At 39.2% G+C, this 14,554-nt stretch overlaps 1 protein-coding gene across 2 annotated transcripts in view; it reads left to right on the plus strand.

The window, feature by feature from the left end:
- Window positions 1-1,392: 1,392 nt before the first annotated feature.
- Window positions 1,393-14,554, plus strand: part of LOC110465186 — a 35,032-nt gene continuing 21,870 nt past the window's right edge. Inside the window, exon 1 of one of the 2 annotated variants that reach the window (XM_021520844.1) lies at window positions 1,393-1,602. In XM_021520844.1, the coding sequence (XP_021376519.1) occupies window positions 1,509-1,602 (94 nt within the window). In that variant the 5' untranslated portion in view covers window positions 1,393-1,508. Of the gene's footprint in view, window positions 1,603-13,160; window positions 13,490-14,554 lie in introns of those variants that run through there. The other variant, XM_021520845.1, reaches the window with a different exon arrangement.

Raw genomic sequence — 14,554 nt, forward strand, 5'->3', positions numbered from 1 at the left:
CTATACGCTAAGTCAGTCTTATCACAGACAGGTTTCACAGCCGAGTGGTTATTTATAAATGTCAAAATTTCTAGGATCTATTGCCTCGGTGATAGGGGGTCGATTATTCCTGTTGTTCTATTGTATTAGCGGAAAAAGCCTGATAATTATTTCCAAAGATAGCAAGATTCTAATACCTATCTTAATCTTAATCAATCGATCGTGAACTTAAATGTCACAGACAGCATGTTTCTATTATCAAAATGACGGGTCCTGAGTTTAAATGTCAAAGACATTCTTGTTTTATTGTCTTAATACAAATTGTTTTGGGTTAAATGCCAGCATGGTTTCTAGAGTTGTTCTCAGAACTATGAAGTGATTTGACTTCGTTGTAATAGAATTTTATAGAGGAAATATCTCCACATTCTTGGGCATAAACAACGAAGGGGAAAAAGGGTGGGTTGGGGTGCGTTACCTTCCCTTTTGAAAATCAATGATCTCTACAACCTGCGGGCTAAGTCTTAATATGCAAAAATGCATTAAAGAAAAGAGTCCCGGCACATTTTTTGGTATCTCCAACGAAGAAGAGTTTCATTTTTTTTACTATAACCAATATACGAATGCAATATTTTATAACGTTTACCTTTTTCATGAAAATATTTCCTCCAGGGGAATTCGATCCATAGACCTCCAGATTATACTGGTCATAATATATTTCTATGATAGTGAACATATATAGCTGGAGATCATTTCAAACTGAAAAGGCATGCAGTCTTTTTTTGTTTCTGTGTGACTATCAGGGAAATGAAATAAATATAACAAGAACAACAAGGCCTGTACGTAAAAGAAAAGTGGTGGAACTCCTTACCTTAATTTCATTCTGGTTAAAAACGTAATCACTTAAAGTGTTCACTTGTAACTATTTTAGACGATTTATAAAACAACTTCCCTTAAATAAACTACATGTAGACAGGTTGTTTACAACTGTTGTTTTCTTTCAATCGATATGTACGTAACCCTGGTAACATCTCAACCCACTTACATATCACACAAAATGACAATTACACGTAGATAGTTTAAATTTACGTGTTCTGTCCACTGATAGGATACCTGTGGTACATACCACCTGGCAACACTGCGCGTACCTTAGTAACCCACGTGACAGTGTGTTAATACAGTTTATATTAGTCGTCACATAAACGTGTCAGTAAGCCAAGGTGTCCGACTATCAAACTGTCGGAAAGGCGTGGTCGATAGGGAGGATAATTCGCCGAGGGTCTAGTTATAATTGACCCTCACTGTCCAGGGTGAGGAGGCCGTCCCCGCACTACAGCAGACCCGACGCTGTTGATTGGCTGTCCCGGCTGTGATAGGGTACGTACCGGTGTAATCTCGCGCAACGGGAATCGGTCCCGCAGTAGACTGCTGGTGACGCTCTCTAGTGTGTGGATTTACAAACTGCTTGGAATTACAACACATACGTACAGGAATTATGACACTTTCTAAACAAACTTCGGAGTGATAATGATATGGCAATGGCTGGATCTACAACTAATATCCGGATCCGTGCCCGGTGCGTTGGATCCGGACCGGCAGCACTGATCGTTTTTGTTACACTATTTAGTGAGTATGTTTTCATTAGATACACAACACAAGCCTGCAGTTTTCAAATATGTGTGATTACAATCACCCAAATGCATGTATGAAAATGTAAGCAGTGCTTTGTAGTCGAATTCCTGAAAGTTCGTGAAACACTAATCACTGCGGAAATCCATTAGAATAGAACTCTTTTGCGTCTGTCGTTACGAGAGTTTATTTAGCTTAACGAACCTCTATTTTCTGTGGCTATGTTAATGGTTGACGACGCTTATCGAAGATTTCCGCATTCTGGGGTATTTGAGACATGTGTGATGTTTTGTAGATAACCGTAAATACTCTATAAGCCTCTGTCTAAGTGTTATGGACTCCAGCACGACTTTTCCACCGATACTCTGACCGTTTATCATCTGTGCTTCGTTCGCTTTGACAAACTTTACAACTTAAGATGCTATATTATATACGTACCACTTAAAGCCGGTGATGTTTTTCCTTTCAATACTAGACACGTTTAAAACTTCAAAAAATGATTTTTTTTAAAAATACATAGATAAGGTTTTAAAATGAAAATTATACGACACCGTCTACGTATAGAACCGTTCCATTTTTAACACTTTCTCCCGATCGCTAAGCTGTGTAATTGAGGCAGATACGGGCACGTGTCGACGCTGGGTCGGTTACACGTTGATTGAATCACAGCACGACCCCCGTCATCCCCTCTATCCCCCTCTCGTCAAACAAGTCCCTGGCATGCAGGAGCCCTCAGATAGGGAACCAGTAGATTAGCCCTTTAGTTTGTGTGATATTGACACCAGTGATTCGGGTATTCATGGTTCATTAGTGGCCGTTATCGGGGCAGTGGTGGCGCATCTCCAACTAAGAATTGTCTTGTTCTGCTTGTCAAAGCCTTGCACGTGCAAATGCACGTCTACAATAGAGAATGTGACTTTCTTTAATCTATACTTTATTCAGCTTCTGTGTAAATTTCATGTGTCAGATAGTTTTTTTAGTATACAATATAACTCATAAAATGTACCAGTGGCCAAAATTTCATTTTTTTCGATCCGGGACCACACACCTTTCTCCTAGCCGTTTGCCGTACTCGGTAACACTGCCAGGCCGTCGGGCAAACTGGAAGGTGTTTTAAATGTTGGATGTGGTGGAATTACGTGCAGACCCATCCCTGGGAGACTATCATGAGGTAACAAGCGCCGGTTTAATTGTCTCTGCACTCACCGTGCACGCTTCATTACACGCGCACAATCATGCATTATTTACTGTTTAGACAAAGATAACCTAATGATTGTCTTCACACCAAATATAGATAAGTGTTGATTCGGACGTTGTGGGCATATAGCGTGCTGTATGTTACATAGTGAGATTGGACGGTAGAACTCGTCCAGACGTCACTTGGATGGTGATCGATGACCGGTAATCAGAAATGTTCATGCGAACACCTCCGCAATCAACCGTGTCAGGTGCAACCTCAACAGTTCTACAATGAGAAATGAAATGTGCCAATTAATTCAAACAGCAGGTATACATCCCCAGGAATGATCGAAAGTCGATTATCGTCAATGTAAGGCTCCTCCCAGATCCTTCCCATGTGACGTCATAGATTTGCTGTATGGTTGTAATATCTCAGAAAGGTCGCTGTTTCCAGAATAACGTTTTAGGAGAAACGCTTGAACATTGATGTTGATATTTATACAAATGTACATGTTAATATAGAAATAATATTGATATATGGTGAATTTTGATCTTACGGCAAATTAAATAACGGCATTAAATAAACAGCAATGAACAATAGTCACATTAAGGTTTATAATGTAGCATAGGGTCATATCACCTGGCTGGATTACATACAACCCCAGCAGGACGCAAACGGACATACTGGGTGGGGTTATCTCCCCTAATATTCAGTAAAACAATAATCGGACATGAGCTACTTTAATCTTAATGTTGGCCACAAACAATCTTAACAAAATCATCGATACCATTTCTTAAATTATGCAACATAAAAGTATTCGGAAGGTTCTTTCTTCAGTACCGATCTTCGCACTGTTTAATTGTAAACACTTACAATAGAGACATTCTAGTGTCAAGACCAGCTTAGCAGGTGTTGTTTCTCTTGTATGTATTTCAAGATAAGAACAAAGAACAGTTTTTCGTATCTGTCGTTTTCTCTCTCTCCGTCACACAGATATATCCCATGATTTTCCTCAGCCCTTAGATCTTGCCTTCTTGCAATGATCACCATCACCTGTGTTTGTTTCCGGCTTCACGTTCTGTTCTGTTCTCCGTCCATGTAACAAACTCTCCCGTTTGTAACTTCTCGAAACACCCTCTTCCATGTGTAAAACCTTCCATATACCCCCTTCTGTGTTCCTCTAAGCATCGCCATATTCCATGCACATCACTTCCTATTTTCTTTATGTTCGTATCACTTTCTATGTTCCTGTACGTATTGCTTTCTTAAGTAACGCCTTCGCCTGTATGTTTCTGGTCATATTACCTTCTTAGATATCGCCTTCGACTGATTGTTCCTGGTTGTATTGCCTCTTAAATATCGCCTTCTCCTGTTTGTTCCTGATCATATCGCTTATTTAAATATCGCCTTCTACTGGTTGTTCTAGTACGTGTTGCCCTTTTCGCTTTATTGTCATTTAAATATTGTTCATACCAGTAATCTTCCCCCTCTCCATTGCACGTGAAAAGCGTTATGACATGCACGTGTAACGTTTTGTGCTATAATTTAATAAGAAGCTTCATTTATATTGTTATAAGAACCCTTGTTATTATGCTGTACAAGACCCCAAAGCAATACAGTGTACCTTTGAATTTAGATTACAAAACAAACGCTGGTGTGTATTACTGTGTTTTTCATTGGCTTGTCAGCTTTGTTGACATGTTGTTTAACAGGAGGTGCTGACAGAATCGACGTGTTTGTTGTGTTAGCAGACGTCAGCAAACCTTGCTCGTCTGTCACTTTGCCCGCACGCGAGCGACGCTACTCTCACGTGCGCTCCCTTCCATCTTTTCTCGGCACCAGTGAGCCACGTACAGAGAAAGAATTGCAGAGATTGTTATACTTTGTCTTAATTACTTTCAAGGAGAATTTGACTCGTAAAACAGGAATGGTCAGTCTGGCCGGGAATGTAGTTTATCGGAGGTATTTACAGTGTTATTGTACAGGTTATTTCGGTGCGATACGGCAAGGTCACGTGAGGGTTACAGACTGACCAGGGTCGTAATAACGCCGCGTTTTAGTACTTGAACATCATCTGACCATTGAACAAGCCACCATTTCAATTACTCGCCAGCTCGTGCCCCCGACTGTTGATGTTGATTATGACTCGGATTTTACAACTTTTTTAGTTTCCAAATTGATTAGGGTGTAACCGGATCTGAGGATCATGTCGTCCATGGGTTTGGTTTCCTTACAAATCCACGCTATAAAATGTAACTTGTCACTCAGAAACAAGCTGGCACCCTGTAAACATAACCTGGTCCTCATGGCCCAAGTCCGCGCATTATCAAACTAAACCCATCTGACGTCATCTTCCGTGACAAACCGTGTGTTTTAGTTGTCGTCTCCGACGTTTAAACAATAAGTCTGTAAAATTGTCATTGGATAGTTGAAATGATATAATTTTACTATTTACAAGTTCATTTAGTTTACAGCAAGTATCTAATTATGTACAAGACTAAAAAATTCTCGACCGGTTGTTTCAGCTTACTTTTTCCAAATACAAAAGGCCATAAATTTGTTGTAAGCCAAGAGTAATCGATTTTCAAAGTTAATGTTTTAAATGGTATAGAATATAAATCACGTGGGAAGATCTTTTAAAATCAGTTTTTATCTTTATTTTGTAGGGTGACTTTAGCAACACGTGTTTAACCTTTTACAATTCTATGTATACATCCCACTGTGAGAATTGTAACATTATCCAGAGTTATCCCCCGACAAAAAGTAACGAATGTCAAAGGGGATGTGACTGCAACCACTAAAAGTCTACCCAGAGTTATCGTTCCTTACACGAACATACACAGTAACGACAACTCTTGGTAGGATTGCAGCCGCTAACACTAAAGACAAAAGGCAGTGTTCAACATTCAACCGTTATTATCTTTCTGTTTCCTGCTTCTACGTACAAATGTATAGACAGTTAAATATGAAACATAAAAGTTTCATTAGAAAAAAATCTAAAAGATTCTTCACTAATGGCTGATTGTGGATATAATGGTTGCGAATTAGAGGTTTAAACTATGCTCCTGTGATTTCAATCAGATCACTTCGCCGTTTCCTCGAAAAGGTAAGCGTGTGGACACTGCTCGATTTGACCACATTAACGACAGATTTCGAAGTAATGGGACGTAATGTGAATAAAACAAAATTGTAGTCCGAATATGTTTTCCGCTTACCTCCAAGGTTATTTCATGGAAACAGCCGAATGTGGTCCGATTGCTGTCATTTTTACTAGGGTTACTACCTTTTATTCGTTTATCCCTACCATTATTTCCACACACCCTCCCCCCACGAAAGTTTCGCTCCCCTCCCCGCAACACTTCGAAAGTACCCACTTTAACCATTTTTCTTAGTAAAGTTTTATGCAAGGACTTTTAACAAGCAAAAGAGTCAACAACGGAGGGACTAAATGGCGTTGATGTTGAAGGGACGGGGACAACATCCAAAAGACGCCATTTTGCACGAGAAAAGACAAACGGAGTCCTCCGCTTGTGACCTATCAAATTTGATCCTCCAATAGTTGAGTGACACAAAGAGATACAAATATCGACACTGCCAATCGCTAGTGTTACCAGTCTACCATGGTGTATGCAGTTTCCAGGGGTTGTATCAGTAGTTGGTGTAACGCCTGTTGCAATTACAAAACATTCATTAAATTAAAGCACTATCTTCATTTAATTAAGAAACTTGGTGAAACCAGAACTAGGTGCTATTATAATAGATATGCCGTTTCAGTACCAATAACTATTTTTGTAACAAGATCCTTGACATGAAACGTTTCATCGCATGTTTCGTTAAAGGGGGAATTCCAATACAGGATGAGTGATATCTCTTGTTTATCACCGGTGTATTTCTCTGCGTTAATTTGAGTGTATAAAGACTACATACATGAAATATGCATTTAGGCGTATTTGAGAATTGATTCTGTAGAGAAAAACTGACGTGTAGGCTTATTCATCAAGGATTGTTTGCTACCCATACGGTCGAAGAAAACGAGAGATTTTAGTCATTATCATGTAAAGATTCATGAAGATATCCACATTCTTTGTCTTGAATAGTTCTTTGATATTATTATTCGGTTAATTGAATATTTTATAAGTAATCTAACATTTTTATTAAAATAATCATATAGTGATGGGAATCTCGCTGTTTATTAACCATGATGCCTGTGTTTGCCAAGTCCTCGTTTATCATAATAGCCTCACGACCTTCCGTAATTAGCTAGAAAACCTCCCGTCCTGATCCTATTAATTCCCGTACACTGTTATCATAGTTTATCGTCATCTGTTCAACTCTAATACGTAACTTATCGTTAGCTCCAGTTAAGCTTTGTCACAGTAAATAGCATTTTTACAATATAATTGGATTACGCCAAATAATCTTACTCACAAAGATGTTTGAACCACGCATACGCTTGAGGAGTCATCCCCCGTGTATATTTATAGATCTCGTTATCGGTATCTTACAAACACTGGATCCCCGAATCTGATAAATTCCATCTAAACGATTTCTTTTAACATAAATAAGATTAGCAAAAGATGTATTTTGACTTTTATCACATACGGCCAACAAATTGATGTCACTAGTTTTATTTGAACGTGCAACGCTCCAGTGTTCACAAACGTCAGGTTTTGCCAGGTTTGAAATCGGGGTCAACGAAATGTTTGGTGGCATTAATAGATAATAAAATATCAAGATAATCTGTCGAGTTGAGATACTATCTGTTTTATAAGGAAACACTAGCTTTTCCTTGACATATTTACATTAGTCTCGTTCTTTAACTACGTAGACCGAGAGTTGATTAGTTACTTTTGGTTTCCGGCTGTTTGATATGTGCTGACGCTTTCCAGGTTCCCATGACGATGGGGCGGGGCTTCTCCCCTCTCCCTTCCATTCTGTTGTCTCCCCTCCCGTAACCCACATCTTATCCCCCTTTCTTCACCCTCTTGCCCCGAATTATATCACTAGGGGCTACTTACTTCATCGAAGTACTACCATCCTCAGTCTCTGAGATTAAGATTAGTTGTATGATGTACAGTTGTGTGACCGCACAACGCACCAAAAATAGCGTGCGCACACCGTGCATACATCGTTCACACACCGTCCGCACTTCGTGCACACATGGTGCGCACAACTGTGCGATTGGGTACAATTTGTAGATCAATATTACGGAATGAAAAAAATACGGAAAGCTCGTATGCAATAATGAAAACTGTATGTATTATTGTAATTTCTCATCACAGTAATGAAGATTATGTACTGGTTTACAATGCGTGTAACACAGCATTACGGTGACCGGTAGACTGTCAAGAATGGGTTTCGCGCCAAGGCAACAGAATATGTAAATAACAATTTGATGAGTTAGCGGGGTTTGACCTGTCCTGTACCTGACACATAGAGCTGATCATGATATGCGATACTGTATGACCGTAATGAAAACACAGCTGGACGTTTAGTATTTGTTATTTGCATTCGGTTTGCCTATAGCTCCCCTTCTCCTGTGCTTTCACACCCCTGGCCCCACCCGACGAATTACGTAGGCGCCCCGGGCGGGGGAAAACTTCCGTCCAGGTACATGTAGACGGCTAGTGGCTATGCTGACCTGTATACGGGACTGTGTTGTGATTTCACAGGTGTCGAATAAGGTCGTTTAAAAAATACCAAAAATCACAATTTCTAAATTTAAGAAAGTATAGACATAAAGATAAGTTTATAGGTGTAGGTAGAGTATAGAAACATACGAAAAAATCAAGGTGTATATGTTTAAACACGAAACCGAATATATTGTTAAGGCATTCCTCAATTTACGCCAACCACGATTGTTATAGCACAACGTTCGTCCATGGTGCACACAAATGTGCGCAAGAGATGATCGCCCACATTTTAATCGTTCGCACATAGTGCACACCTCGTTCACACACCGTGCACACATCCTGCGCACACCGCACATCGTGTAACGTTGTGCGATCCCACAACTGTACTAGACACACAACACGGCGGCCGACATCATTAATACCTTATAATTAAAACAAAGAACGTTTTCAACTTGAACATTGTACTAGGTTAATTAATTATGTAATGTTAAGTTTTCATGTATAGACAACTGTCGTATTTGCAATGCCAAGACTTTTGTGATACGTACGATGTACAGACACTAATGGTAGTGTTCCTCTGAAGTGCATCTATTTGACAGTTGTGTTTCCATCTCTAACATTTGTTATTAGTACAGAAAAACATGAGTGTGTTGTACATTTTCACTCCATTGATTTTTGTTCATGAGTTTTAACGCGGTCGGGGAGATACGTTGTAGTTAAAGAATGCAGCATGACACTTATTTAAAAAAAATAAGGGGCTGGCAGCCATTCTACCCCCAATTCTTCTTCAGATGAAAATCGTCTTGGTTCATATATATCCAGAATTTTATCGTTTTACGACAAAAGACTCTGTCGAGTTCCTTAGACTGTTCCCGCACATCAGTCTGCCGGTCGCTCTTTCGTTTTCATTGATATGACCTTTTCAGAGAAAGTGCAATGAAGAATATACGTCCCCATCTTTTATCATCCACAATTGTATTGCTGAGATAGAAGACGGCATTGGGATTGTTGTAACGGTACAGACGACATTCTAACAGGACGTAATAGCTAGTTCTATGCACGCGTATCCAATTTCCATCGACACTTAATTGTATCCGGTATGTCATATTACCAATTGCCTCGGTTGCCCTTATACGTCACAAATCCCCGGGGACTAGTTAACAGGACCTAATCTGCTTTGTATCCTGCACGTTTTAGAGGAACTGTGAGGTAAAATAATTACCTTGAAAGCAGACGTTGCCATTTGCAATATATAACGATACAATGTTAAACAAACTGCATTGTGTATGTACGTTGAACTGAAATATTACTGTAACCAGGCATACATCTCGCAGATTATGATAGGTCAGAAAGACAGGGACAAGTACCGCTTTATTTGTTTATAAAGAAAGTGGTTGAGATGGGTTCTTTTCCACTAGTACACGCTCCTGTGGTCAGAAAGGCCCATTCTTTCTAACGAACATTTAGAACGAACTTCAGCAATGGGCTGTCCACGTGTTTCCCATTGTTCCCCCTCCCCCGGGGGCCCTGTCCCTAGGATTCCAGTCTCCACTAAATGTAGTCTTAACCACTAAGTATTCCGGTCTCCACTAAATGTAGTCTAACTACTAAATGTAGTCTAACCACCAAGTGTAGTCTAACCACTAAGTGTAGTCTAACCCTTTTCTGTATGCCTTCTGTAACTGCTGTATCTCTTCATTAGTCTCCGTTCCTTACCTATACTCGCACCCTCTCTAAAACCTAACAAACATTACTTCTATCACGCCGATCGCCTACCTGATATGTCCCATCTCCCTTTGCAATCCCTATCTGGTATGCACGACACTCCTTTCTTGATCCTCTCCATATTCTCCATTGCGTATCTCTCCTCCCCTCTAGAATCTTCCCTCTCTATTCCTATTTCTCCTTCACATCTTTCCCCTCGCCCCTCCCCATCCAGAGTATTCCCTGTTTCCCTACCACCACTAGTCCCTCTCGTTCCTCCTCATCTAGAAGGTTTCCTCATCCATCCTATCTCACTACCCCTCCCTGCCCTCTTTACCCTCTCCGTCCTCCATCAACAGCTAACGTGTAAATTTCCCTTCTTGCCACTCTCTATCTAGAACTTGTCCTCGTCCTTTTCTTTGTAAATCTCCCTTCGCGCCCTCACCTATTTAGCATGCCCGTCTCCCCTTGCGCCCTCCCTTGTAGATCAGCCTCTGTATCTGACCATCTGATACAGAGGGTGATGATGCACACATCGTGTTCCTGTTAGCGCCGCCACAAAACATTATTTATACATGTTCACAAGCTGCAACTCCTCTATCGCGCCTACTTAATTTTTCATTTTAGTTACAACATTTCAAAAGAACCTCGGATTAGATGGGATAAAAACGTGTGATGAGATGGGTGAAGTTTGGAGCTGCTTAGAGATGAGGAGATTTGTTCCCCCTCGGTGATGGTTTTGAGCGCGCTATACACACCCCATAGGTCCTTTGTCATACAAAACTGATCAAATCTCTCATTCTAGATATAGATATAAACTTAAGTCTAACACTCCGGAGTCCAGTGGTTAATAAGTCTGGTCCATAAAATGTATCACAACCATAGCACCCGTTAATGGACCTGGGACCTTATCTTAGATTCCATAGTTCTGATTCATACGTTCATACCCTGTGATCATAACAATATAGTGTTGTAGCTTTACCAGAAGGTATCCTTGATCAGTGTTTTCTCTGTAATTAGCTTTTAGTCCTACATACATTGTTATAGAGGTTCTGAGACTTTTCGTACGATATTCTATTGAACAATTAGCCTGGGTCCGTATTCATGAAACCGTTCTCGTGCTCAAACTCAGATTCAGTGCTCAAGCCTAAATGTTTTGTTCACCGGCAATAAATTGACAAACGAAATCGCATTTGGAAGAAATTTTGACAGACTGAAAGCCGAATACCGTTTTCAATGTTTACACTACCTTTTGACAATGTTACCTGGTTTAAGCAAAATAAAAGAAAGTTAGTTTGTTAATTTGAGCATAGAATCCATATTACGGACCATGCTGTTTATTTCACATTGGTATCGACCGCACTATGTTCATCTTGGGCTTGTTTCATGTCCACACCCTCTTTGTGTCATCATCGTGAATGGCAATCTAATGCAACGTACATATTACTAGACAAGGCAAATGTTATAGTGATGGATCTTGCAGGGGACATCTGAATCGAACAGATGTCCCATTGCATAACTTTGGAATTTTGTCTTTTCTGTTGTCTTTTCTTTTTCTGTTGTCTTTTCTGTTGTCTTTTCTCCTTTCCTCTGGTAAGTCCTTTTACAGAAATTAATACTATAACAAGGAAAACCCATTAATTCATACAAACAATCATTTAGTGGGATACCACAGGTCACTTTCAATGAAATTGGTTCTCTAAGAGCTTAGTGAAACAATATAAAGTTTGTAAATATATGTAGTAGAATCGCGCAGACATTGATAGGAACAATGTGAAGTACTGAGTAAATCAATGTTAAGTCCTGTCACTAGATAGTTACTTTCTAAGATAAAATCTACAACCTTCTGAAATAATATTGACAAGACCACAGTTTGATAGCGTTTCAGAATGACGGACAGGACAATCTGCTGACTGATAGTCTAATCTGATGGACTTCGCAGACTTCACAAGCATGAGAAACCAGCTGACCAAATAGTCCGGTCTACGGTGGACAACACGATCTATTGGGGTCCCGCCAGTTGTATAGCTTACAGACATGACCTCATCACGGAAACAATGTCACAACTCCATCACTGGTAGCTGTTAGTTGAATTCAGCGAGGTCGTATTGTAAGAATGTGGTTCTCGTTTTGTGCAGTGTACACTGATCATTGAAAGATACAAGCATGCAAACGAGAACTCGATGAGTCAGGTACCGAGATCTTAAGAGACACTTCTCGTCAGATCAGATAAATACCATAAACTGTTATTGAAACTGACTTATCAAAACCTGTTGCAAAATCCGGTTTTAGCGTTATGGTCACTGTTTGTTCCGGACGAAGAACCAGACTCAGCACGCGTCTAGATAGAGTGGACATTGCCCTTCCCACGATAATGTCTGTTTATGTTTTCTTAAAAGATATATGATGTTGAACACGCTATTGAAGATTTAGATTTGTTCTCGATTACACATTCTGTTTTGACGTCAATCTTCGGTGTAATTCAGTATACGTTGTTTTCTTTCCTTTCGGTTATACTTTCATAGAAATCGATTTTCTTTCAGTATGAGATTAACAAGATTTAAAAGTACTTTTCTTTCTAAGACAAGAAAAAAGCCAGGTCGATATTCTAGTTTCTATATTAGCCAGAGCTGTTCTAATTTCGTGCTGAAGTTCTACGTGCTTGTGAAAAATTACTGACATTTGTAGAAATTTCTGTAACCGTATAGTATCCTCGCAGATCTAATTATCTTATCTACTCTGCTTACTGCACGTCCACACTTATACCTCCTCATCATTCCAAATACCATCGCTCTTTATTGTGTCCTGAATAGATATAAGTTATAAAGGAGAAATATATGAAGACGGAGCCGATCACTTAACAGTTTATCCACAATGTTGGTGAAGAAACACCTCCGTTGCCAGTATTTGTTTGGTCTATCTGTCCCGCTCCGATGAGCCCTTCTCGGTAATTGTCTACCAATATCAGCCGGTCATTTATCTTTCTCGAGCAATCAGCCAGGTCGTGTAGAAAAAGATTCGCTCATATTTCGTGAGCTGTTTATTTAGAGTAAAACGCATTAGGATTGCCGCTGCCACTCTATACCTAGGCGGACCGTACCGGAGAATCTACTATAACTTACATCTACATGTCACCAGCATCTGACGTACGGCCCGGATCCGGTTCTTACCGTTACTCCTGCCATAACGACGAGGGCGCGTGCAGGCCCACACGCTTAGTAACGGGACTTTGCGATATCGGAAACAGTCGCGTTAAGTTTTAGTCTGAGGCGATGATTCAAAATGAAAGTTTCCAAAGAACCTGGTCAAACATGGGATAGGACCTACATATTTGGATCTATAATTCAAATATTTACTGTTATATCAGGTAAGTGATATAGATATTGCCTGTACGCCTTTATAAGAAAAGGTTAGAAAAAAGGGACATAATGATGTACATGTTTTATATACATGTACACTTGTACGTATATGATATACAGAGAAGCGGGCACGTACAGCACATTTATAATTTGTATTCGTCATGTCAAATATTGTTTATTTGAGAGTCATATATCACAATTGCATTTGATACATTGTACGTTTTAAAAGTATATAGTTACATTGCATTAAAACATAAACATGTTGTTAGATAGCAGGTACCAATAAGCTTATATTTAATAGTAGTAAAACAGTTAAAGTATGTCATATATTAACGAATTAACCCAAATTAGTACTCAATTAAACTTGTCTGGTAGAGTTATGCTTGAATATTTTATTTTTTTTTATCTTGTTATGGTGAGTTTATTTTCACGTAAATTTTATAAACACAAGTTTATAAATCTAACATGAAAATGCAAGGAGGTTACAGATTCGTGAAAATCAACTCACGATCTTTGACGTAATATTTAATTGATCATCACGAGTTGAATATCTTCTTTCTCACACAACTGACAAACTAGACACCTCCAAAAGCGCAATTTAGGATTAACTGAACATGTGGAAGGAACTAAACGGCACATTTATCAAATCGAAGATGTTTTCATAATCATTTAACACTAAAAAGCAACATTGTGTATATACTTGTGTATGTGCTGGAATTGAAAAGGATCACTGGAAGATAAAAAACACGAAGTAAAGTCTATAAATATCTTTTTTGTTTTAAAGTGATTGAAAGTTTAAATTCACCCATGATTAAGCAAATGAATTACGCATATATATTTTATAAAATAAAATAATAGTTTAAAAAGAAAATATTTGAAAGGATCGGTAACTATTTACATTGGAATTCTTAGCTACATTAAGTATTGTACTGTTGAAGTTTATGTCGCTGGAGAGGTCGGTCAGTGTTCAGGCGTCACTAATCTTGTAGTTATTCTAAAGACGCGTCCGCCAGTTAGGGTTTTAATTTCGTTTTCAGAGAAATCATTTTTATTTTCTCCATAAGATGTTTAAC

This window comes from Mizuhopecten yessoensis, unplaced genomic scaffold (assembly GCF_002113885.1).
Source record: "Mizuhopecten yessoensis strain PY_sf001 unplaced genomic scaffold, ASM211388v2 scaffold11059, whole genome shotgun sequence".
NCBI lineage: Eukaryota > Metazoa > Mollusca > Bivalvia > Pectinida > Pectinidae > Mizuhopecten > Mizuhopecten yessoensis.